Below are 25,645 nucleotides of genomic sequence, written 5' to 3'. Positions count from 1 at the left end.
AATTAGGTTATATATTCAGCTATTACTTAATTAATTAATTTTGAAATTAGGGTTAGCATGATGGATGAGTTTGGAGAGAGATCTCTTAATTTGATCTGAACTGGACCATGCAACTAGCTAGCTAGGGTTTTTATTAGGCATATAAATAGGTTGTGCCCGAGACTTATGTATCTACGCACCTTCAATTTCAACTGAATTAATTAAGGGTAAATTATAATAAATTTTCTTGATATTTCGTATAATTATAAATATTTTTTTTTGTTTGAAAATTTATTAATATTTTTATCATGATATTTGATGAAATTAATTATGTAATCTTTATATAGATGTTTGGAGTTGTCAACTTGTCATTGCTAAATGTACTTTTTCAAAAGATATAAAAAGTTAGTAAAAAAACAGACGAGATACATGAAATTTTTTTTAAAAAAATTACAAAAAAATATTATCCACTTTTAAGCCAATAAAATAGTTTAAAAAAATTTAAGAAATTGATAAATTATAATCAATTTATAAGTACATTTTGATCAGTTTACCATAAAAATTTAATAAAAATCTAATGCAAACTTACGAATTGAATTAGTTATTAAACAGTCGTTAAAATCAATGATGTATTGATAATTTTTTAAATAATGATAGAGTGATTATTACTCATTGTACCTCTGGACTGACTCTATTGGGGCACCTAGTGATCTGGTTCAGCTATCAATCATCTCCTAGGAGGGTACAATGTAGATAGCATGTCTATGAATTTGTTGAAATGTTATCTATATATATATAATTATGAAAATATTATACAAGCTCTTCACATACATCGTACATGTAAATGTATCACATTTAAAATGTAATAGAAGATTCATGAACCCGATATTAATTTATATTATTACAGTGGTTGACAATGTTACTTTTGGTAATCAATTGATCTGGACAACTTTTTCACTGTCTATATATAGGTTCATCTACTTTATTTCATTGTTTCTTTTAATATCAGCCGACTTTAATTATGAACACCTAATGTTTAATTAATTATTCAATCTGCCATTTCGTCCATTTGGCATCAATGTTAGTTGCCATCTGTATGTAATTTTTCCCATATCATGATTTCAAGTCATTTTCCATAAGATTCTCCATGCTATATTTTTATGAAGAAAATATTAAGAGAAAATATAAAGAATTTAAGTACATTTTCTTTATCACAACAAGTATTTTCTTTTATTTAATTTTAATTTACATAAAAATATGCATTTGACGATAATGATCATATTCGTACAAACTTTTTTTTTTTCTTTTTTAGGACTATATTAAAATTAAATGGGTAAATTATGACGAGTTTGGAGGTTTGGAATAATTATTTGTCACTCATTATTATTCGAAAAATTACGGATACCTTCATAATTTTGACGATTATCCAAATACTAGCTCAATTCGTTAGTTTTTATTAAGTTTTTGATTCATTTTTTTATGATGAATTGGTTAAAATATTCTTGTAGGCTGTAAAATATAACATTACTATGATTTTAATATTTTTCATCTTTTATAGATTTTTCATATACCTTGTTCGTCTTTTTAATAATTTTTCAATTATTTTTAAGACATAAATACATCAAGGACAAAATTGGGCAATTTCAAATATTTGTCCAAGAATTACATAACTTCATCAAATATCACGGTGTATTCATAATTTTTTTAGAGGAATATTCATAATTATCCAAACTTGAGGAGACATTATTGTAATTTACCCTAAATTAAATATATTGCAATTTTTATAGTTTTCTTTTTTGAAGAAATTAAAAGTGCATTTCCAAATATGAAAAAAATATATAAGAAAAAAATGCTATAATATTATACTTTTTATGATTAATTATAGCTAGACTCTATAAAATTTTGAAATTACACTTTCTCCAAGAATACTTTTAAATATTTTTCATCTAAATCTCAATGGAAGGGTACTGTTGTAAATGGAATATTCGTAGAGGGGGATACCAATATAATTTGATATCAATAAAAAAAATATTTAAATTATAATTTAACCCTCATTTAATATTTAATATAATTTATCGGAAAGAGTACAATTGTAAATAAAAAATTCTCGAAGATGGTGTAAGTATAATTTTTTTTTTAGAGACAGTATAATTTTATATTTTTAAAAAAAATAAATATAATTAATAACTCTATTTTTTTGGTACGTACCCCGTATATATGAAGGCATGCGCCGAGTAATTAGGACGTGGCATCTGATACTTAATTAGGCAGTTGGTGTGTGTTTGGTCGGTAAAAAGGAAAATTGGACGATGAAATATCCAATCATTGAACTTCCCGACCTCGCAATATTTGTAAATTCAGAGAACATCGTTGTATTTTGTTTTATTATTTATTTTGAGTATATTTGTTAATTTAAAAACATCGATGTATAGAATAATGTATTTAAATTTCGATGATTTAATAATAAATTCAATCTTATTAAATATGTATATATATGTATATGTATATAAATTCATGGTTGTTTATGTTCGTCAGCCTGATTTATTTAATTATTAAACTAAGTTCACTAATTCTCCAATTAAGTGGAATTTAATTTTTCAAGTTGAAAAATCTGTCTGGTTATAGAATTAACATAATTAAGTAAAATCTAATTAAACCCTTATACGACTGGATCTCTTTAATTCAACCTACAATTGACTGACTAAAAATCACACGTACGTTCAAATTTATGGGATATGTTAATTCAAGTTTATTTAATTAATTAATTGGTTTGAACAAGAATAACACCACCATCTAGATTTTGACCAACTTGTTCAAAAACATGACCCCAATTTCAATTCGTGTTTCATTAAATTATTCTAATTATATGTATTTTAACTATGATATATATATATATATATAGATAGATATATATGTCTTCGTCATGTAAAATGAGAAGCTGAGAAAAAATCTTGCAAACTAATTGAAAAGCTAATTTTTCATTACAAAATAATATTGTAGGATTTAATGTAATTTAACTTTTTGTAATTGCAAATAAGTAAATTATCTCTTTATGGGGAAAAAAACATCAATTTATCTCCCTGTTTTTTTTTAATAGATTATTTACTTTCCTTGATTAAAGAGGTAAATTGCTTTATTTTAAAAAATATAGGCATATATTTTGCTTCTTTTTTTTCATAGGAGGGTAATTTGCTCATTTGTAATATCATTGAATGATTGTTTGCATTTTGCCCTAATATTATATCTGTTTTTGTCTTTTTCCACAAACTTCTTTTTTTATTCATATCATACTACCGTTCCTTTTGAATATGTTTGTACGGATCGCTTGCCACAGAAACTAGTGTATAGTTATATATATATATATATTATGTAAATAGCTATATAGAATTCATGTCATCTATATATTAAAGAAATAATAAATATATGCGTATATAATATGGATATATTAAATAAAATGTGAGAAAACTTTTACAATTTTAGAGTAAAAATCCCAAACTATAATATATAGAGCATATTATCTTCCGAAATTCTTGTATTTTTCAGGGGTAAGCCTCATATGAAAGTACGACCTAGTACAAATATTAATATCTATATTATTATTAAAAAAAACCTTTTGACCGTATCAATTTTTATTATCCTAATTTATCTTTTATTTACTTTTTATTCTTTTTTTTTTTAAAAAGAGCTATCCACAATAATAATTTTAATATTTTTTAAATTATTTTATAATTATAATTTTTTCCTCTCTCAACCACTACTCAACATCTCTTAACACCCTACTCCATGTTTACCCTCACACACCTTCTTCATGTTTTTTTTTCCTTTACTTACAAACTTTCATATTTTTAATAAATTCATAAATTATAATTTATTTTTTATCTATGACTCTAGCCTACATTTATTTTTTATGACAGACTTCTTTCTTTCTCTCCATCTTAAACTACGTTTATACTTTTTCATAATTTTTTTAAATTTCATATTATGATTTTTTTTATATGCTCGCGGAGATTGCATGCGCCAACGACTAGTAATATTAATAATTGGGTAGACAAATACCAATATATAAAACTTAATTAGGGGCTTAATTGAAAATAAAAAAGGAAAAAAATAAAAAAGACAGGGGGAATTCCCCTGGTTATAATTAACATCACAATCAAAATCTTTAACGGGCATTGATTAAGAGTCGCTGTTAAACGTGGAAAATGATGTATGCAAATGCGTAACATGTTTCCTAATTATGCCCACAATTGGCTGCTCTGCCTCTGCCTCTCCCTCTGCTCCACTTTAATTTGCCACCCACAATTTCAAACGCAAACGTAACTCCTTGCATCATATTTTTTGTTTCTATTACATATATGTTTTTTTCTATTTTAGTAATAATTCGTCCTTTTCAACATTAATTACTTGACACGAAGTATGACGATGCACCCATGTCGCCCACCACGCGCACTCGCATATATATATATATATATATATATATATTAACCTAGTTGTTATAGTATATTATACTTATGTATATATAATAAATAATTATTTATATTTTAAAAATAATATGAGAAGAAGAATTTTAGTAGGATTGGATGAAAAATATAAGAATAATTTTTATAATTTAAAAAATTGGTATTGTGATGTAAGTAATCGCTATTTGTAAGTAAAAATGGAGTCTCTTTCTTATATAGTATAGATGATAATCATGTATATTAACATCTCATAAATTTGAATGATTTATCAACTCAATCGATACACCAAATAAGAAAATAATTTATATAAAGTGATGCAAATATTTTCACGTTTGATGGGATTCGAACAATAATTTCAAACTTGTTCATAAAATATGTGTATTGTTTATAGTGGTCAATTTTTGGAGAAGTGCCCATGATATTATATATATATTATTTTTCTAACGAAGCCGTTTATTGGAAAAATAATCTTGCATTAAGAATTGGTTGGAGGGAAGGCCTTTTCCATGCTTAGCCTTTGGCATTTTCAATTTGTTGTACATGATTTAGTGTGAGGCGTACATCTCCATTTATTTGACTTGGACTATTTAGAAGCCGGTTTTTGGATCATTTTAATATTATGTATGCCTAAATAATTAAATATAAAGGAATTAAATATTATGCCGTGATTGCAAATTTAGACTTTTTCGTATTTCTTTTCCCTCTTAAATACGAGAATTTCCTACAAACACATTAAAATAATTCCTCAAAAATTTTGAATAGGAACGACTTATCAAATATATATATATATATATATATATATATGTATTGTGGGATGCTCATTTAGATTGATATGAAAACGTGTAAACTTATGCTAATACAAATGATTGAACCCTCTCTAAAAACAATTAAGAGATGCATGATGAGATGATCTCTAAATATAATTTCCATGCTTCAAATAACCAATAATTAATTAAAATAATAAGTTCGTGTACATTAATATAAGTTTGGATAAGATTTAGGACAAAACTTTAGTTTGATTAATCTGTAGCTTATCACAACGCGAGTCTTTAAAAAAAATAGTGTGTGCAATGTGAACTGTGAGTGTGAGTCGAAGTGTTAGTGTAGAGTTCCACAAGTTGCAGGAATTTAAGCTCTGCAAGCAAGTGAACTGTGAGGCGAATAAAAGTGTTAGTGTAGAGTTCCACAAGTTGCAGGAATTTAAGCTCTGCAAGCAAATTAATTCATTCAAGTAACAACTTTATCCTTTTTTTTGTATTTCATTTGCCAATTTATTAATATATGTGATGCTCTTGACTCCACATCCATGATTAGGGTTGTTGCATTTTATCAAAATGTTGTAATTTATTAAATAAATTTTAGATTTATAACAATAATATGATTAATTATCTACTTAGTTTAGTGTGCTTATTTTTTTTTATCTTAATTAACATAATTTTTTATTTTGAAGCAAAATTGTGATCGCGTTTCACTCGAACGATTATATTAAACGCTTTTTGAATAATAATTGATAAAAATGTCATTTTTTATGTATATATTAGACAAAATAGATAATTGCATCTATACATCCCTGACCTGTAGCTTGTTCAAAATAATTACACATGCATTCAGAAACAACGTCAATATTATTTACACAAATCACCATTTTTTAAAAAAAAATGACACATACACCCCCCCAAAATTTCAGTATATTACACAAACTATCCTTATTTTTTTAGTGCTAGGAATGATTTCTGTAATTATATAAAAAATTGAAGTGATTTGTATAAATAAATCATAATTCAAAGATGTAAATGTAATTATTTTTAGAAAAAATATTGCAATTTTAGAATAAACAAAATGATATGCATACTTCTTCATGTCTGATGATTCTTCCTACACCCCCGAAAGGTGCAAATATCTCTCTCTCTATATATAGTAATAGTCAAATTGATGGGTTGTAATTCTTTTCAACAAAACATGGGATTTGAAAGTGACAGCACTCTCATGAAAAGTATTTCCTTATGTTTCACTCCACAAGGAAACATTACCAATCATGTTTTCTACATTTAAATTCCACATACACACACGCACACTTGTTTTTCAGCAAATTGATGTAGTTGGTCGGAACGGGAAAAAAGAAAATGAAAAAAACGACTACTGAAAACAACAAGTAAAGGAGCTTAGCCTCTTTGTATCAACGAAAAGTCGCATTTAAGCTCTACGATTTTTCTTTTACAACTCGAGATTTTTAATAAATTAAGCAGCTGTTAAAAGTTCTTAAAAGACGTTAAACAATCAGATTTCAGTGTGTGGTTGGGACGTTAAACCATTTTCTGGGACTGGAAGCTGCTGGAAGACTGTTGTATCATGACTTCCAAAACCTGTCTTCCACGCCATGCAAACTATTTACTCCGGAGGAATTAAATTAACAAAAAAAGGCAAACATTAATTATGTTAGAAAGCTCTTCATCTTTTTCCCCTTTTGTTTATAGATGTAATCGATCGCTAGACTATTCAATATATCGAAATATTTAAGTGTGATCGAGTATTGTACCACAAATTTTAAATTAAAATAAAATAATATAAAAGTAGACATAGCATAACTTAAACCTTTAGATCATGATGTCTTAACCTAATAGTTAAAATTGAGGTTTTATGAATAAATTCGAGGCCATGAGTTTAAATTTTACCAAACGTATGAATATTTATTTTATTTATGTGAATTTTATAGTAATATAAACTTATTATTTAATTATATTTAATAATTTATTAATATTGATATAATTATATAATCACAATTTTTATAAAATATACGTGCTCCATTACATCTGGTCAAGAAAGAAAAAGAAAAGATTGAACTACTATACTAATGAACACAAATATGATTTTGACTGAAAATGGGATCCTGGAGGACGGTAATTTTTAAATAGTGGAGGCTAGAGATCCAACCACCGGCCGTACGGACTTATAAAATTGCCATCTCCTTCAAATAATGAGTAAATTAATGACATGGACAAGACATATATAAATATGATTTTGTGAGAGCAAAAAGTTACAGGGCCACGTGGAATCCGTCTACCCACTGCCTTAATTAGTACTAATTAACATCGCTGTCGTGTTATAAGATAAGATAAACAACATAATTAGCTTAGCAAAATTGAGTATATATTTAATTAACTAACAATTATAAAACAATACAGCGTACAAGTCAAACAACAGAACAACCTAACAAACACCGGCCACCTAGCACCCGGGTCTGATTTAATATTTCTACTACACTGTAATAATATATTTATAATATTTTATCCTACAAGGAAATTTTGTTCTCGTATATGTTTTTCCCTCCTCCTCATCATTCTAAGTATTTATATACATTTTGAAAATTTCAATTAATTCATGTTCACATCACGGAGCATCCATTAGGGTTTTCGTCGCTGAACATTTGATCGTTTATGTTCATATACGTTGGTGGCGGAGGAGGAGGTCCGTGTGCGTATTGTACGACGTAGCCCGTATTAGGATAACCATGGTTAGCGTAACCATGATAAACTTGGTTAGGGTAAGCTTGATGATGGTACATTTGGACGCCGTAGTCTTGGTTGGAATAACTCTGATTGTACATGGGCATGGCGTAGTACGTTTGTGGATTGAGGCCATGGTACTCCAGTTTGTTAATTTCCAATTTTGCCCCTTCCACGGCCTTGCTTCCTTCTCCACCTCCGCCCGCAGCTTTCGACTCCGCTTCTTTCTTGCCACCGTCACCACCGCCTTCTTTTTTGTCTTCCTTCTTGTCTCCTCCTCCTTCTTTCTCCTTTTTGTCTCCTCCGCTTCCTTCTTTTTCCTTCTTGTCACCACCACCATCGTCTTTCTTTGGAGGAACTATTTCTATATTCTTTTTGAGCTTCTCTTTCAAATAAGCTATAAGTTCCTTCACCTCCATGGTTCCGGTCACCGTGACCAAATCTTTCGGTAAATCCGTTTTTACTGAATTAACCCCTGTTAAACAGAAAATCACATCCGTACATCTATTTTAGATAGATATATATACACACACACACGTAATAAATAATAATTAATATATAAGTTGGTTTTCGTAAATAAAATTGAAAAATATTTGATGCTGTACCTAACTCAAAAAAGGGGCATAAATGTCACATTTAATTATGTACTGACTTTGAAATTTAATTAAATAATGCAAATTAAGTGTAATAAACTCTGGCCAACTCACCATCAATGTTCTTAAATATGACCCTCTTTATCTTGTGGGCGCATCCGTCACAGTGCAGTCTGATTTTCATCACCACTGTACTAACCACAGGCTGAAAGATAACAACACGAAATAAATAAATTAAAATCAAAATTAATAAAATAAATGTAATTAATTAATTAATGAATTAATCAATCTACCTCTTTGGGTTTCTTATCCTCGGCCTTTTTTTCTTCTGCCTTCTTGTCTGAAGATTTCTCGTCGGCCTTCTTGTCGCCGGCGGCATCCTTCTTGGGCTGAGGGGAGACGAGCTCCACCTTCTCTTCTTCTTGGTATTCAACTCTCTCACGGAGCCAGGCGGGGTCCGCATTTCCGGTCACAGTCAACTTGTTGGCCGCACAGTCAGCCTTCACTTTCTCAACACCTTCACAAATTGGACCACAAAACGTACAAAACTTTTCAGGCCCCACGCCTCTTAACTCGTCTTTATTAAAAATAAACGTCAATGAAAAAAGTTTACGTTTTGAATTGAATTGATAGAAATGAAAAGGAAAAGGAAAAATTAAAAGTTCGGACCGTTAGTTGTGGATCTTCATCTAAAGATTGTTCCTTGAGAGCTCCGAAAAGTCCTATGTTGGTAGCGACCAAATCAAGAAACCATTGACATATATTGTCCTATCATCCTTAAGTAGAAAATTTTAAATTATTTAAATTTAATCGAATCAAACTAATTAAATAGTATATATATATATTTATATTAATTATTTTTTTAAATTATATATTAGTAATATATTATATTTACGAGATAATTGATTCGTTCTAATTAAACTTGAGTTGAATTAAAAAATTTCTATTTTGCATATTCAAAGAAAAAAGGAAGTAGAAAAAACCCACTTGGAATTAGGTGGAGGAGTCTATAAAGTTTGCTAAAATTCTTGGTAATTTCTTTTTTATTTTTATTTTTCTTGTTCCTAAATTTACAAGGAAAGGTTCAACTTTGGAAATGGGGGACAGGTATGAGTGGTAAGAAATTCAGTACCTTCGAAATGGCTAACGGCCCGTCTGACTTTCTTGGCACAGCCTTCGCAATGCAAGTCCAGCTTCAAAACAACGGTGGTTGGCCCCTCATCTTTCTTCCCTCCGACTTCCGCCGCCTTCTTCTCTCCGCCCTCCGCAGCCGCCTTCTTCCCTCCGTCATCTTTCTGAAAAACCACAGCCCACAAAGAGAAACAAACAATTCAGCGAAACCGTAATTCCTTTGATCACAGAAAAGTAGTAGAATTTTAGGGATTGGGAGAGATGAATTAATTACCTCACCCATTTGAAGATTTTCGCTCTCTCCTATTTCTCAAGAATTACAGATTCTAGTGTGGGAATGGAAATGAAAATGGAGAATGGTTTGAAGAGAGAGAAATGGAGGCAACCGCCGCAATATATAGAGAACAAACGGAAACTTAGCGGAGTTTCTGATGAAGTCATCCAGCCCTGTCCCACCAAATAAAATCAATTCTTAAAAAAAAAATAATATTTCAGACAAAGGTTTTGGTATGTACATGTATGTCCATGTATGGATGTGAATGTCATGGCATGGGTGATGGGTATGTGATGCCCGCCTGATTTGACCCGATCTGGAATTCAGTATCGTGGCAAACCAGCTAACTTTGACTAAGGGCATCATGTATTACTATTCTGCCCCTTAAAATTTCACCACGTTCCAAGGTTGTTTGGCGTGCATTGCATTATACTAAATCACAGTTAACAAAATTCCAAAACCTATTATTTTACAAACGATAATAATTTAAATTTTATGATAATTTATGTGAAGATAATCCGAATAGTACAATGATTAGAATGAGTTGGTGCATATATTTAATTGATAGCTGATATGCTTTTCTTTAATTTGCGTTGCTACAAAGACGTATGTATGTGTCCATGAGTGCGTTTAGCTTTTTCATCGAATGCTTAATCATAGCATTCCAATATATTTACGACAAAATTTAGAATAATTATATATTCAATGTCGCTTTGCATTGAAACATAGAACAAGTTATTCTCGGAGGCGATCAATATAAATAATTTGAGGCGAATTGGTGTTTAGTTTGAAGAATTATAGTTGAAAATGATGTCTCGTATTTGATTCATCGTCTAAAAAAATAACGAGGATATTATTTTTCAAAAAATTGAAAGTAATTGATTTTTTATAAAATCAATTAATTATGTCATTCAACGTACCGAGATAACTAATAAACTGCATCAATAGTTTCGTACCAAAATATACGTTAGAAGATAACAAAGTAAAATTATCATATGAGATTAGACAAAAATCTACATACAAATTTGGGATCTTACGAAATCACTTTTTTATTAGGCCAAATCACATTAGCCCTTTGGAATTTGTTATTATTATAATTATTCCCTCATTTGAAAAATAAAAAATAAATACCTTTATGTTAATGATCGTTTAACAAATAATCACTTGTGACAGCATTAAAAAAAACTCGTGTAACAGCTCATTGTAATGGGATATTTGTTAGATAGTCGTCAATTTTGAAGTGATATTTGTAATTTTACAAACAACAAAAATTATTTATAATTATGACAAAATTCAAAAGAGCCCATTGCAATTTACTATTTTCTGTACCCGGGAAAAAAGAAAGAAAAAGGGAGAAATTGCTTTTGTGGAAGGCAAGAGAATGAAAGGGACTTTTTGTTTTGTTCAAAACAATTACACGTCGGAATCTAAACCATTGAACATTTTCAAAATTTCTACAAAAATATAACAGGAGAAGATTTTACAGTGAGCAGAAAATGTGTTGGTTAAGCTTTGTTGAGTAGCTTTCAATCGTTTTCTTGAAAGTCGTATTTATATGAAGCAGTAGTAATCGTACTGCAATCTTCTCATCTCACCGCTCAGGTACTACAACAAATACAATCCTCTCTCGTAATAAGTGGTTGGCTAGTCCTTCTATTGATATTTAATATAATTATAAATATTTTTTATTATTTAAAAAATTATAAATATTCTCATGATATTTGATAAAATTATGTAATTCTTACATGAAGGTATAAAATTATTAATTTTACCTTTATTATATTTTTTTGTTTTCTTTAAAAAAATTAAAAATTTATAAAAAAAATTCAAACGGGATTGATGGAAATTTTTTTAAAATTATAAAAAATTCTCGACTTAGTTTATAAAAAAAATTAAAATTTAATTTACAGGAGCATTTTGATCAATTTAACATAGAAAATAGATAAATATATAACGGATTGACTAATTATTAAACGACCGTTAAAATAAAGAGTGTATTAGTAATTTTTCAAACAACAAAAAGATGTTTGTAATTATGTCAAATTTGTCGTTGTAATTTAACCTTTATGTAATATAATAATACAACACGTGGCCCAGGTTGGGCACCAAATCTGGTTCTTTCCTTAACCGATTCGCGACTTATCTACTTCTATCATTGAAATATTATTTCATATGAAATAATTACATTATATCATTTTACATGATCTGAATCGATTTTAATTTTAATTTATGTATAATATATAGTTTATTTATTTTTTTCATAATAAGAAGCGATTTTGAGTAAAAAAAATATTTTTATGATTACATTTAAAAAATATTCTTAATCCGATCGTTCATCTTCCGTCTTTACAATAATATTAAGAAATAGCTTACTAGTTATGCGATCGGCAACGTTTAACATAAAATTAAGGAACAATTATACTCCCATCTTATAAGATTTGGTGTAATTACATATAAACATTATGTGGTTTGAAAAATTACACCTAACAATCTTGAGGTTTGCTTTTGTTTAACAAAAAAGTCTTTTCGTTAATACAAATTTATTGAATTTGTTTATATGAACAAAAAAATTAAATAAAAAATTGATATTTATCCTCAATTGATTTGTTGTTGATCAAATAGTTTTTTCCAACTAAACTGTCTTTATAATGGTGACGATATCCCTCCTCATATGCACATATTAGTACGTGAAGATGTATGAGCGTAATCTGGTCGAAAAAAAATTTATTTGACTTGTAATAGATCAATAATAAGTCAATCAGAGAGTAAATATAATATTTTTTTCAATTTTTTAGTTAATATAAATAAATTTGGTGATTTTTTTTTGACTAATTGAGTGACTTATTTGCTAGATGGAAGTAATTTAAGGGGTGTTAACTATATATAATTTCTCAAAAATTACATGAAATTTACGTATAATTATACTAAATTTCAAATAAAGGGAGTATAATTATCCCTAAAATTAATAGTAGGGGATTGCAACATGTGGTGGATAAATGTGGTAGGCAGTAGGTTGATTAATGTAGATGGCATAGGGGGCAGCAAAGATTATGAATTTGTGGTATCCTTAGACATGAATGTGAACTGAATAAAATTGCGTCCCATTTCCCTTCTTTTTTCTGCTTCTAACAACATAGAAATATTCAATTTGTGTCGTCGTGGCGGGACTACTGCTACTTAATGTTGTTATTACAATATTTGTAAAGAGAGAATCAATTACTACGCGAAAAGAAAGGTAGGCAATAATTAATGTTAGTGGTAAAAAGTCTGATAATTGTGGGCTAGCAGTAGCTGTATCAAATGGACATGTTTATAACTTTGACAAAATTACGGCGTCGGACATCTCGGAATTAAAGCCTCTCTGTTGACCACTAATTCTGAATATAATGAGTATGAGATAGCATATGTAGATATTTATTTCATAAATTGAATTTTATTAATTTTTATTATTATATTAAATTATTAATTAATATTTTGATACACCGAGATATCTATAGTTTTTGAAAGAAAAACAAATTTGGCATTTGGATGTGAGATATTATAAAAACATTTTAATATTTGAATGTTAATGTACTACATAAATGTTGTTGTAATGAATTAATTTTATCCAGAAAAAAAAATACGGGCTTGACTTTTTAAATGTATATATAATTATGTCATAACAACCCGAATTGTTAAAATATATATTAAAATAATTTAACTATTCACATCACAATTTAATTGACTGCAACTATTTATAATTATAACTTTTGATGTCATTGAGGAAGAACTCATATTTTTCCCATATTCCAATTCGGCTTTTACATTATTCCAATGGTCAATTGCCTTTGCCTCTACAAAGGGTTGTAACATATTTTTAGTTCCCACAGTTCAAAGTCGAATTAGAACAACTTAATGTCTTTTTTAATCAATCGATCATGATTACATCATGAATTTTAATCATTAATATGTATACCAATATTACGTATTTATAATTAATAAATAATTACTATTCAATAAATAATAAATTATTATTATTAAATTTGATTAATACCCACCCATTGATACGACTCAAATTCCTGACCAAGACGTCATGGGACATCAGTTTCGCCTATTAGCATTAGGTTAAGCCTCATTCACTGGAACAACAAAAATCTCATACTATTAAGCGAAAATTGCACTTTTGATTCCATATAATAGAGGGTGTTGCATTTTTAGTTCCAGAGTTTACGAATTTAACACATTTAATCTCGTAAGCTAAAAATGATAGCTTTGGGATAAAAAATGCTATAAAATAAAATTTTATAAGATTAAATGTGTCGCAATTTTTTATATCAAATGAGAGAAAAAATACTATAATTTTTTATCCTACAAAGTTAAATGTACTTAAGTCGTAAACTGAAAAAAATGTAACACTTTATAATGTGTTGCACCAAAAGTGGAATTTTGGACGGTAGTAAAACAGAGAACATAAGTTGATCTGGGAATTTAGAGTCTAATGGGCCTTATTTGGTTGAAGGAGTCACATGAACTCTCCTCTTCTCAAGTAATTTGGGCTTTTTGGCCCTTTTAGAATAGATTCATTGTTGATTTCGTATCCCCTTGAGCTTGAACTTTGAAATCGACGAAGATGTGAGAGTTCAGTTAGTAGCTGGCACGGCTACATTGTGCATTAACTTCTGCTGGAACGCATGACAGAATAAGGCAGCCGAATTCAAAGGTCCGAGGCTTCGGCGAGGGATCACTTTTCCTTCATTCACTAATATGATGAAGAAATCACATCACTAAAGATTTTGATTTAATCGGCGACAGCGGTAGCTATTTCACGTGTTTCTTTGATTGAATTGGAGAAGTTCCAAAGACGATTAGCTCGGCGAATTACCGGAGTCTTCTACACTGCGTGGTGAGTGTCTGCAAGTCACATTGGAGTATGTTTATGCGTCTACCTTATTGGAAAGTTGGTTTGTTCTTTTCGTTGTTGTTTATTTGCTTCTATTCTGAAATGCATAATTACGCGGATGCTCTTCTTTGGGAATTTAGCTTGCAATTCTCTGATAAGGATGGTGATTTTTGCATGTTTAATGTGTTTGTGAGCTGTCTATTTCGTATCATTAATTTGGAAATCTGATGATAAAAGGATTTCCGGATTTGTATAGGTTTCTGTGAATTAATGACGAGTAGGAACTGTAACTAGCAGCATTTTTCTTGGGTGTTGGATGGGAAAGTTAAGATGAGGAAAGGAGAGTAATAAATAATAGTGTTAAAATCACTCAGAGATAAGTAGCCTAGATAGAACCGATAGATTGATCGAAATGTACATACATGAAAACTTTACCATTATGTTTTGATTAAGTTATTGGTGGTGAATCATTTCAAATCTATTTCACTTATTTTGATAATTTTGAGTCATAGAGGATTTCGAATTCTTAGCACATGGTCTTTAAGCATTAGCATTACATATTAACTAATAAAGCCACATGGCCTTACTATACAATTATATACTATACAATACAGAAAATAAAATAGAAACTACGACCACCTAGTACACTGTCAGGTGTCACCTCAAGCCCCCTGCATTCTTTCTACTATCTTCTTTAGTTGGGTACAAATGTGCCTACGTACCCAACTCCGACGATAAAAAAGGCCCCTGCTTGTAGTAATAAATATATAAAAAAATGGTTGTGCCCAAATAATATGTTGTAGATCGCGCAATGAAGCAGGTAGAGTCCTACCACAAGCTCCAAGATTTGAACCCTATTGATTACATCAATTTTGTTGGGTTAGTAAAGAAGAATGATGCAATAAATCATGAATAATTTTCATCTATGCACATGTGTTGTTCTTGGATACCTTAATGGTTTGTTTTATTTATGAAGTGACTTTCTAAATTCTGTGGTGCTTAATGCACTATATTACCTTTCTCCGGTGCGTGAGCGCGGCCTCTTGGATGCTTTTGTATTATGCTTCTGCTTCATTGTGTTCCCTAGCTTTTCAGTCACAACCCATTCATTAACTCGGTTGGCTTCAAGGAGTCCTATTATAGCTGCCTTTGATCTATGAAGAGACATGACATTCTCGAACAATATCCAGAAAACGAGAAGATGGATAGATCTGTGATAAAATAGTAGAAACTGCCAATGGTTAATATATGACGATATTCTGATAAATATGTAACAGAAAATTGAATTCTTCTTATGTGGAACTTCCTGCCTTAGGGTGGAAGCTGCATTGAGAATGGTAATGCCTGCTGGAAGATAAATAGCTAGTGGCTTTGGGAGATGGACTTCAGGAACTAAGATCGTTGCTGGGATTACGATGCAGTAGAAGAAAAAGGTAACCCAATGTGCAATTATCTTCCTTACAAAGAAGAATGCATAGATCACATGCCATTTCTTCCAGATGGACACACGCTGCATTAGGCGAGGGAGGAAATATGTGAATTGCATGGAAATTCATAATCATAGTCATAGTACTAGTTAGTTGCTGCGAATTAACACAGGAAATAGTTATAGATTTCGACCTCACAAATGATGATCTCCTTAAACATTTTCCTGAAGAGGTTAGCAGGTCCGCATGACCAACGATGCTGTTGATATCTGTATGCCTTGAATGTACTTGGTAATTCATTTTTCACCTGATAAGGATAATGAGTTCAACTTTTATGTTCTTTTATACTGTAAGGGTAAATAGTGTGGCAACAGTTTCAAGTTTCTGACACTTACTGCTAGGTCGCCCACGAAGAGGAACTTCCACCCTTTGAGGCTAGCTCTGACGGCAAGGTCCATATCTTCAACTGTGGTTCTATCTTTCCATCCACCTGCATCATTTATTGCCCTCATCCGCCAAACACCAGCAGTCCCTACAATTGAAATCAAATATCTTATTGTGTTACTCATAGTTTTTTTTTACTAGAAATGGAGTCCTTTAAACTGAAACATAAGTTGTGGGTAACCGTTGAATCCAAAGAATGAGCATGTTGAAGAGCCCACTTCTTGCTCAACACTAAAGTGATAGTCTAGAGACATCTCTTGGAGGCGAGTCATCAAACATTCATCTGCATTAACTGCGAATTAAACTGCTGTTAGTACCTTGAAGACAAGCTTCTAATACCAAGTGAATCTGTTGACTCTGATCTTCAGTTATGATAATGTGGCATATGATTTTAGTGCTTTTATTTTGATCCATACTTTGAACATTTCAGTGATTCGTTGACCTCTCGATATTTCCGTAATCAATTTATTCCGTATTCAGAGATCTTTCAGAATGACACACATGATAGTTTAGTGAGCCTTACCAAATTTCCACCTGGCCTGAACCAAGCCCAACTCTGGGTTCTCAAGTAGGTAGGGGATGGTCCTCCAGAGAAAATCTTCTTCTGGCTGAAAATCTGCGTCAAAGATTATGACAAATTCACAATCCTCAACATAATGCTTCTTTAGACCTTCTCGAAGGGCACCTGCCTTATAACCATTCCTATTGTTCCTTGTCTCATACTTGACATTGACCCCTTTCTCTATCCATTTTCGGCACTCAAGTTCCACCATTGTCTGCATATGCTTTTTATAATCATTTTACAGACACATAATTTTCAGAGGATCAAAATTAAGTTTGTACTCTGGGATAAGAAAAGATACCCTTAAGACTTCATTGGTTGAGTCATCCAGAACCTGCACGATGAGCCGATCTGAAGGCCACGAAAGTGCCGATACTGCTCCAATAGATAGCTTATAAACCTGAGACAAAATAAACGTGTTGGATTTGGTTCTCCTGTGTAGTTCAAATTACAGTGTGGTTTTATTCTCTACTCCTGCAGCCCTCTTGATTTTTGAGGCATAAGCTCCACTCCAGATAATTCTATTACTGTAATAAGTTTGATGATGTTGAGTCCCTTTTCATTTTTCCTTCAGCAGAAGTAGACAATTATGTGGTGCTTGGGGGGATAATGTTCCTCCGAAGCTATTAAAGTAGACATAATTGGTACCTATTTCGTGTTTAATGTATAATACTTGTCGCAAAGGTGGATATATAGAGAATAAATTATGCATTGTGAGAGTATAGATTACATTAGATTGTCTTTGTAGGATTTATCATATCTTTATAAATGCTGTGTTACACTTTACATAGAAATCATCTAGCTGGAGTTTTAATAGGTTAAATCTGCATATTCAGTTCTTTATGCAGTCTTTACTCTGGTTGAAATGTTGATGACGTATGTTACATGCTGTGCCACAAAATAATATTTTCTATATTGATGCTGAATTTAATCATTTAGACATTAATGAAAGGTTCTCTAGACATGGATATACTCAATCTTGCAAAAATTGGTGAGACAAAATATTTCTGCTGGAAAGTAAAGATCTAGTATAAGTTTTAAGCCAATCTTAAGCAATTTCTCTCAACCTCACAGGACATGCTTAACAAAAGTTGGAACCATGGAGAGAAGAGCATTTGCTTCCCAGAAAAAAGAACACTTTACCCTATATTCTATTAATTTGGACTTAAAGTACATGAATACACACACTCACTTTCGTATGTATTCATATATACATACACACACACACACACACATATTTTTGTATGTATATGTAAGCAGGGCTGTCAATAATTACGTCTCACTAATATAAAACTCTTCCCTTCCATTAATAAGATGCTTAACTGATGAATTCTACCAGTACTCTATTTTCGAAAAGAAATTAGTATGCCAATTCATTTTAGGAAAATCTGTCTCATGTATTTGATGCTCAATATATGACTAAATAAAACATAAGTAGATATTTTACCTCTTTCTCATTAAACATTGGGATCTGAACCAACACCTTGGGGTAGTTTTTGTTTTTCTCTAGGTCTTCTTTGATGGCATCTAGCTGATACTTGGTATATCTTTTCTTCCCCAAGCATTTGACACATGCAATCACAATAGCCATGTAAACGCGTTCAATGAAAAGCATAATAGACATGCCTATGCATATGTAAACTGCAAAACGTAGAAGAGGCACAATTATTGGAACTCGGATGCTATCCCAAGCATGAATGAGCCTCATCGTTGGATCATAGGTCTCATTCATCTCTACCTCACGGAAGACTATGTCTCTCATGGTGAAATAGTTGATTTATGATGTGAAAAGAAGAAAGAAACTGAATCTAGAGTCACACACACACACACAGAGGAAAAATAGTTGGATGGGGAAAAGGGTAAGAGGGAATCGGTGGCTGTGTCTGTGTGCAGATGAAAAAGAGTAGTCTCGACTCATGATGCTTTTGGCAATTCAAGTTTTTGCTTTAAATAGGCATAGGGAAGTGCAGAGTTATAGTAAAGACACACCGTTAGTGCTTAGTGAAGAATGCAGAACAAGAAGTAATCTACTCCAAGTAAAGTTCCTCTTTGTGAGAGACACACGGTGTGCATGCAAGTGAAGTTGCTGCAACGTAGCACTTGCTAGCTGTAGTTTTGGCCTTTTCCGCCGACAAGGCAGTTGAGCGAGTAAATTCAGATCATTTTATTAAATATCTTCTGTTTTTTTATTAATTAATGGCAATGTCATTATGACTGAGTGGGAGAGAGTTGATCCATTAGGTGCATTTTCTCGCACTAGAGCAGTTCCTTGTTTAACCTCTATAGCTATTCGTTTTGTCTTACAGATAAATCTTTTTGGTTTGACTCGCGCCCCATGATTATTTCTTTTGACATTGACATATATGAGTTACTGAGCTATGTTATGGTATGTAAAAATTTCGATGAGGATAAAAGTTAAAATCACAAATAGTACGAAGAAAGCACATTTAATAAATGATACAGTAAAAAGGATCTTTTATGGTTTAGTAACAGCTTCAGAACTGCATTTGCGTAAATAGAGGATGCACTCAAGAGAAACGTGCTTAGTTTTGGAATCTTATGAACATGGAAAAACATGCATAGCATGCATCCAAGTCAAATGTTGTCATGGACTCCCAATTGCCTCATCTACTGTGTCAACTTCTTCATGGATCAATTTACTGTGCAAAGTAATTGTGACACGTAATATGATAAATGTCGTTACTTGCATGTATCCAGCTCATTTTTTGGACTGTTTCAGTGATGAAATATTGGGTTCAGTAATTTTGAGTAAAGAGTGAGTTTAATGAGTACGAGATTATAATTATGAACCATAAAGATTGATATTTTGGTTTATTTTTAAGTTTCTGCTAGTTTGTCATATATTAGAAAAATTAATACATTTAGTAGGGAAGCAATTACTGTAGGTTGCCTACTGAAAATATAAAACATAACCAAATTGGAGTCCAATGAATCCTCAAATGATAAATTAGTTCTTATACAGGGAAATGACTTACATTATCAACTATGTGGGCCATGGACTAGAAACAGAACTCAAATTACTGACTGACCTGGATGATTGTATTTTTTTTTTTTTGTTCTTCCTTAGGCCAATCTATAAAAATGATTTGATAAAAAAAGCCTCTATTACAAGTCCTAAGATTCTGGTGGCAATTCTACTTGCAGTTGTCAAACTTTTGTAGTGTTTGTGAATGGCAGGATTAGAAAAGCATTAGCTACTTGGGATTAAATAGTCAGGCTTCTAGATCTTCCTTTCATCTCTTTTGCCCATGTGATTGTACATTCTTGTCATTAGAGTACCATAAATGTTTACATCTCATTGCACATTGTTTTGCAGTAGTAGAACTCTTACATTGTTCCGATGTTTTACATTCATCAAGTCTTTCAATTGTAGGAATACAGTTGATGTTTCTTTATTAATTTATCGTTGCAAGTATAGATTTCCTCAATTAGGATTCTGGTAGATGTTGAGTATTTGTGCCAAATTACAACTGCAGCTCCAGAAGTCAAGTCACTGAGAGGGTGATTGATAGCATGTAGAGTGAGATAATGAGGAGTACAGGTTGAAGACTTGTGGATTGGGGGAAGAAGAAGAATATGGGCAGAATTACTAGGGAATTGGTTGTTCTGTTTAACTAGGAGAGTTTTCAATTGTTACTTGCATTACTAGAGATTCCATAGTTAATTTCAACTCTAGCATTTCCTGATTCACTTCTTTTAGGGCCTATAAACTATGCCTCAATCCTCATTGAAACAGCATTTTTGTATTTTTTATATTAATCAGCTTTGATCTTCTTTTGTATTTGTTATCCTACATCACTTTTAGTAGTAGCAATCTTTTTACCTGTGTTGTTTATTAAGATATCACACAGGCATTTGGCTAAATGAATTCGCCAGAAATAATTCAGATTACTTGTTGACCTTGTTCATTGGCATGTCTGTTAAGGACTGATTTTTTTCTTTTTTTGGTCTTAATTTCTACACTATAGAAAAATACGACATTCTTTCATTCACTTGTAAATACCTTGCCACCTATATATGATTTATCATTGGCCTCAAAAGAAATTCAGATTTCAAGGATCTTTAACATGCTTGGCAGTGTGCAGACAGTCTCGATAGCAGCTGGCAAGTCTCTTTGTGAATGATATTTGCTTCATTCACTTGTCAAAAACAAACTTGCCATGTTCTGAAAAATTTTCTGCATGGTATCCAATTCTTGCGTGCAACACTTAGGATAATCAGAGATACGTTTGGGCATCAGATAATTAGCAGTACCATATGCCAGGAGTAGGCAGCCTGGAGAATGTTTGGTATCAATTTAGAGTAGCAGGAGAGAAATTCCATCACCAAATGCACTGTTTGTCTAATCTAGCGGAGTCCTCTTTTAGTTATTTAGTTTCTTGATCCATATGTGCGTATAGTTTGGAATAGTAACATCGAATTGGAAGATGAAAACTGTTTGCTCAAAATTTCTTTTGCACAGATTCTTCACACTTTTACAGTTTTACTGCTATACCCCTTTCTCTACCCAAGAAAACAGAAAAATGATATAGGGTCTTTTCTTACTGGTAATCTCTGGCCTTGCAGATCCAACTGTGTGCCGGAGTGGGGTAAAGTATTGGTTTATCACTTTATTTTGATATCGAGTAAATAACAACAAGCTCTTTTAAAGTTTGATATCATTACAAATACCTTTAGTTGACTGAAATATAAACTAAAAAAAAAATAAAAAAACTATGCTATGTATTATGTTTGATTAAATTGAACTAATAAAAAATAAGTAAATATTTATCAAAAGTTTGTAATAATTCACATAGTTTAATCAATGTAATATATATAAACAATTAAGATAAAAAGAAAATGGCAAATGTTACTCTAATTTTTTTTTCAAAAAAAGCGAGTTTAATGAAAAATAAAAAATATATGCACAAAGTTGAAAAACAATTGATCTCATGATCTTGTATAATAAATAATTAATATTATATTTAACTCAATTGAAAATGGATGTCATACCACTTTTTTTCAATATGTACATTACTTAGTGTTTTTTAGTTTTAAAATTCTTTAAGTGATAGGATATATCAGTTATGTTTTTCTCTAGAAAAGTATCAAAAGAAATGTACATATATAAACAACTTTCAAAACGACATCCTCCGATATTGGAATAGAAATTTGTTTATTAATAAACAAGTTCCGATATCAATATTTTCAATCAAAAATTTCTCATAGAAATATTTTACTTATTTGTTCATTTTCTTTTTTCAGATCTACTTATCATTATACATAAATATTTAAATTCCAAACAAATATATATATATTATGTTAACACATTATTTAAGAATGTGTAAAGCATCAAAATGAAAAATTGACTCACACACACAAAACACGAGACGTGTAATTTAGTGATAATTTATAATAAAAATATTGGAATTGATTGCTTGTGATGGTCCAGCCTTCAACTTCACTTACAAGAAGACGACGTATATATGGATCATAGGAGTAGTAGTGAGAAGGTAGCTGCCCGACATGTACACCCTATGGCTCTTCAGATGTACTACTAGTTGTTAGTATCTGAATTGTGATAGTTCCATTGGTTGAGACAATTGGACTTCACGTGCTTCATCCTTTTCATCACGTGCGACACCCTTCAATCACAAATAAAGCAACAGGGCTTGTTCTCTACTTGCATCCATCCTTACATATATATATAATGTTGTTTTGAAGCTGATAGTGAAGAATGAAGATGGAAGAGATGATTTTGATGCCTTCAACTTTTTCTGCATTTGCACCTGCACCTCTCTCCTACCTCTCCTCTCTCCATCCCTCTCATCAAGAGAGGTGCAGGTGTTGGTGCAGAAGAAATACGTAAGGTGATATATATACATATCCATCCCACATTCCTCTTCATTTTTATGTACAAACTGTGTGGCTTTTCCATTCTCAAATTATGATCTCAACTCATCATGCATTTCATCTTATTACAACATATATATATATATATATATATATGATGATTTTGAGATTCACTTTTTAGCTGTAATTAATTGTAAATCCCATCCACCATCCCACTACTCAAATTATATGTAATCTTTCCCATCAACACACACATACACACAATCAAAAAGGTTTACTACGTCTACATCCTCTCTAAATTTTTTTCCAAAATTTTTTAAAATTATATTTATATTCCCTTTGAAAATTCACTATTTACACTTTATGTTAGAAGTTGGATGAAAAATGCTGACATTAATAAAAAAATTACATAAATTTTTAATTTTACCCCTTGTTTGACATTCCAATGTAATAGATTTGTATTTACAGAGAGAAAAATGTAATCATTTTAACTTTATTCTATATATAGATATTAGATCTATTCCTTTATAAGTATTAAACTATTAAATGATGGGCAATTAAAATTTTTTGTAATTTTTTTGCTAACGGCGATAATTTTCATCTAAATCCTAAGAGAAGGGAAATCTTTTGAGAGGGTTTAAGTATAATTTCAAAACTTTTTAAAGAAAAGTATAATTTTACATTTTTATTGAGTCTATATGTAATTAATTAAAACAACCCCAAAAAATGATATGTTATCTTATGCGTTCATGGGATGGATGTTTTATAGACCTATAGTGAATTAATCATCTGTATAATTATTGTCGCACAAAAATCAAAATGAAATGCTATGTTGGTCTCTCTTTTGAATTATTTATTTATTTTTTTAAGAAAAAGTGTTTTGACATAGTTAACAAATGATACCACATATGCATGTAATAAGTTTTGGACGATTTTATCTAATTTTTGTACATCACACCTAAATTGGGCATGTTAACATTTATTGTGTTTAATTAAAGTGATTAAACTGAAATTTTTCAATGGCAACAGTTTATAAACTTCAATAAGCTTATTTATTCATAAAGAAATATTAATTTCATGGGTACTTTTATTTATTAAATTATAATTACATACGAGGTGGAGATGTGGCCCAATATATGTCTGGGCTTTTGCATTTGAAGTCTGGATAGTCTGGTACTCACGGCCCAGAAGTTTCCTTTACCTCCACGACGTCGTTCCTTCACAATCTAGGGTTCTGCTTTTGCAATCCCTAATTTCACAATTCGCTTAGAGTGCGTAGACGAATGGGTGGAAACTGCAAAATTTTTTTAAATTTGATCATCTTCTTTCATGTTGAATTAGATGAGCATTGCAAATCCTTGTCTTTTTTTTCTTTTCACCCTTTTGTTTCTTTATTTTATGGTGATGTGTGATTATAATTCTCCAAATTGATTTTATTGTATAAAACAAACAAGCATAATTAATGGGCTGAATTTTACAGAGAATTCTTATATAAATTCAAGTAATTGTATACGTTCTTTGATAATCTAATCACACTGTGCAGACTGTTGCATATTTCAAATTGGGCCTGTAATAATTATTTGTACACGGATATCAAAGTCTCATCAATTTAGTGCTGAAGTAGATCATAAATGTACACACTTCAGTATAATATTTTTTAATTTCAAGAATTCTTCAATTTCAGTGGTTTTCTTTAGCTGCAACAAACAAGAAAATATTTTGCATTGACTTTTTGGGTTTCTCCGTATTTCACTTTCGTTTCTTTAAATTCAAATCTAAGTGAGGAATTCTCAAATATGGAGTATCATGAGATGCTACTTTATAATTACAGCTAGATTTCCTGTAATTTGAAAATTAAATAAATTAATGCATATTTTTGCTAATAAATTGAGTTATTTGCTAGTTAAAATTTACCTAATTTATTAATATCGGCAAAAAAATTTGAATAAAAGTTCACTTTTACCTCCATTTGACTTATTAATGCATGCAACGAGATATATTACCTTTATAAGTAGTTTGGACAGAAAAAATTTATTTGAACTGTAACAAGTCAGTAGTAAGTCAGTCGGTGATAATACTAATTTAACTTTTTGCTAACGGAGGAATCTATTTCTCCAACGGGAAAAAAGGTCGGCGACTCTAGATGCAATTTTTCAAGTCATAGGAAGTTTACGTGTAATTATATCAAATCTTATAAGAGAGCAGTAAAATAAAAAAAAAAGAAAAAGAAAAAGGACAACAAGATAATCATTCAACCATTAATAACAGTTCCCCCTCATCGTTATGATTAAAATCTCCCCCTTAGGCTATGAAACAAAAAACAAGGAAGTGGACCACTAACAATTGAGTAAGTGGATGGCCACACAAAACCTTAGATTAAAGAATAGGAAGGAACCACAAGCACCCTATCCTATCCATGCACAACATACAATCTGCCATTATCAATGATGCTGTCATTTTCCCAGTTTCAGACCATCTTTTCTCCTCATGCACCTCCACCACCAACCCCTCTTATTACCTCCTTGTAATATGAGATCTAA

At 30.9% G+C, this 25,645-nt stretch overlaps 2 protein-coding genes and 2 long non-coding RNA genes across 4 annotated transcripts; 2 read left to right on the top strand and 2 right to left on the bottom strand.

The window, feature by feature from the left end:
- Positions 7,565–10,094, bottom strand: LOC105174266 (heavy metal-associated isoprenylated plant protein 6-like). Its single transcript, XM_011096309.2, has 5 exons — positions 9,941–10,094; positions 9,668–9,830; positions 8,829–9,052; positions 8,650–8,740; positions 7,565–8,417 (listed from the first exon to the last, which is right to left on the bottom strand). The coding sequence occupies exons 1-5, from the start codon at positions 9,947–9,949 to the stop codon at positions 7,822–7,824; spliced, it is 1,083 nt and encodes a 360-aa protein (XP_011094611.1). The 5' UTR covers positions 9,950–10,094; the 3' UTR covers positions 7,565–7,821.
- Positions 9,264–9,825, top strand: LOC110012867. Its single transcript, XR_002288074.1, has 2 exons — positions 9,264–9,566; positions 9,618–9,825. It is a non-coding gene; the product is annotated as an uncharacterized LOC110012867 (long non-coding RNA).
- LOC110012801 lies at positions 14,478–21,054 on the top strand. The gene is made up of 3 exons (XR_002287990.1): positions 14,478–14,822; positions 16,135–16,252; positions 20,750–21,054. It is a non-coding gene; the product is annotated as an uncharacterized LOC110012801 (long non-coding RNA).
- LOC105174265 (mannan synthase 1-like) lies at positions 15,276–19,306 on the bottom strand. Its single transcript, XM_011096308.2, has 9 exons — positions 18,700–19,306; positions 17,554–17,652; positions 17,214–17,466; positions 16,872–16,982; positions 16,642–16,778; positions 16,440–16,553; positions 16,130–16,329; positions 15,836–16,030; positions 15,276–15,673 (listed from the first exon to the last, which is right to left on the bottom strand). The coding sequence occupies exons 1-9, from the start codon at positions 19,012–19,014 to the stop codon at positions 15,514–15,516; spliced, it is 1,584 nt and encodes a 527-aa protein (XP_011094610.1). The 5' UTR covers positions 19,015–19,306; the 3' UTR covers positions 15,276–15,513.

This window comes from Sesamum indicum, linkage group LG11 (assembly GCF_000512975.1).
Source record: "Sesamum indicum cultivar Zhongzhi No. 13 linkage group LG11, S_indicum_v1.0, whole genome shotgun sequence".
Taxonomy (NCBI): domain Eukaryota; kingdom Viridiplantae; phylum Streptophyta; class Magnoliopsida; order Lamiales; family Pedaliaceae; genus Sesamum; species Sesamum indicum.
This window is presented reverse-complemented; position numbering and strand designations above follow the sequence as displayed.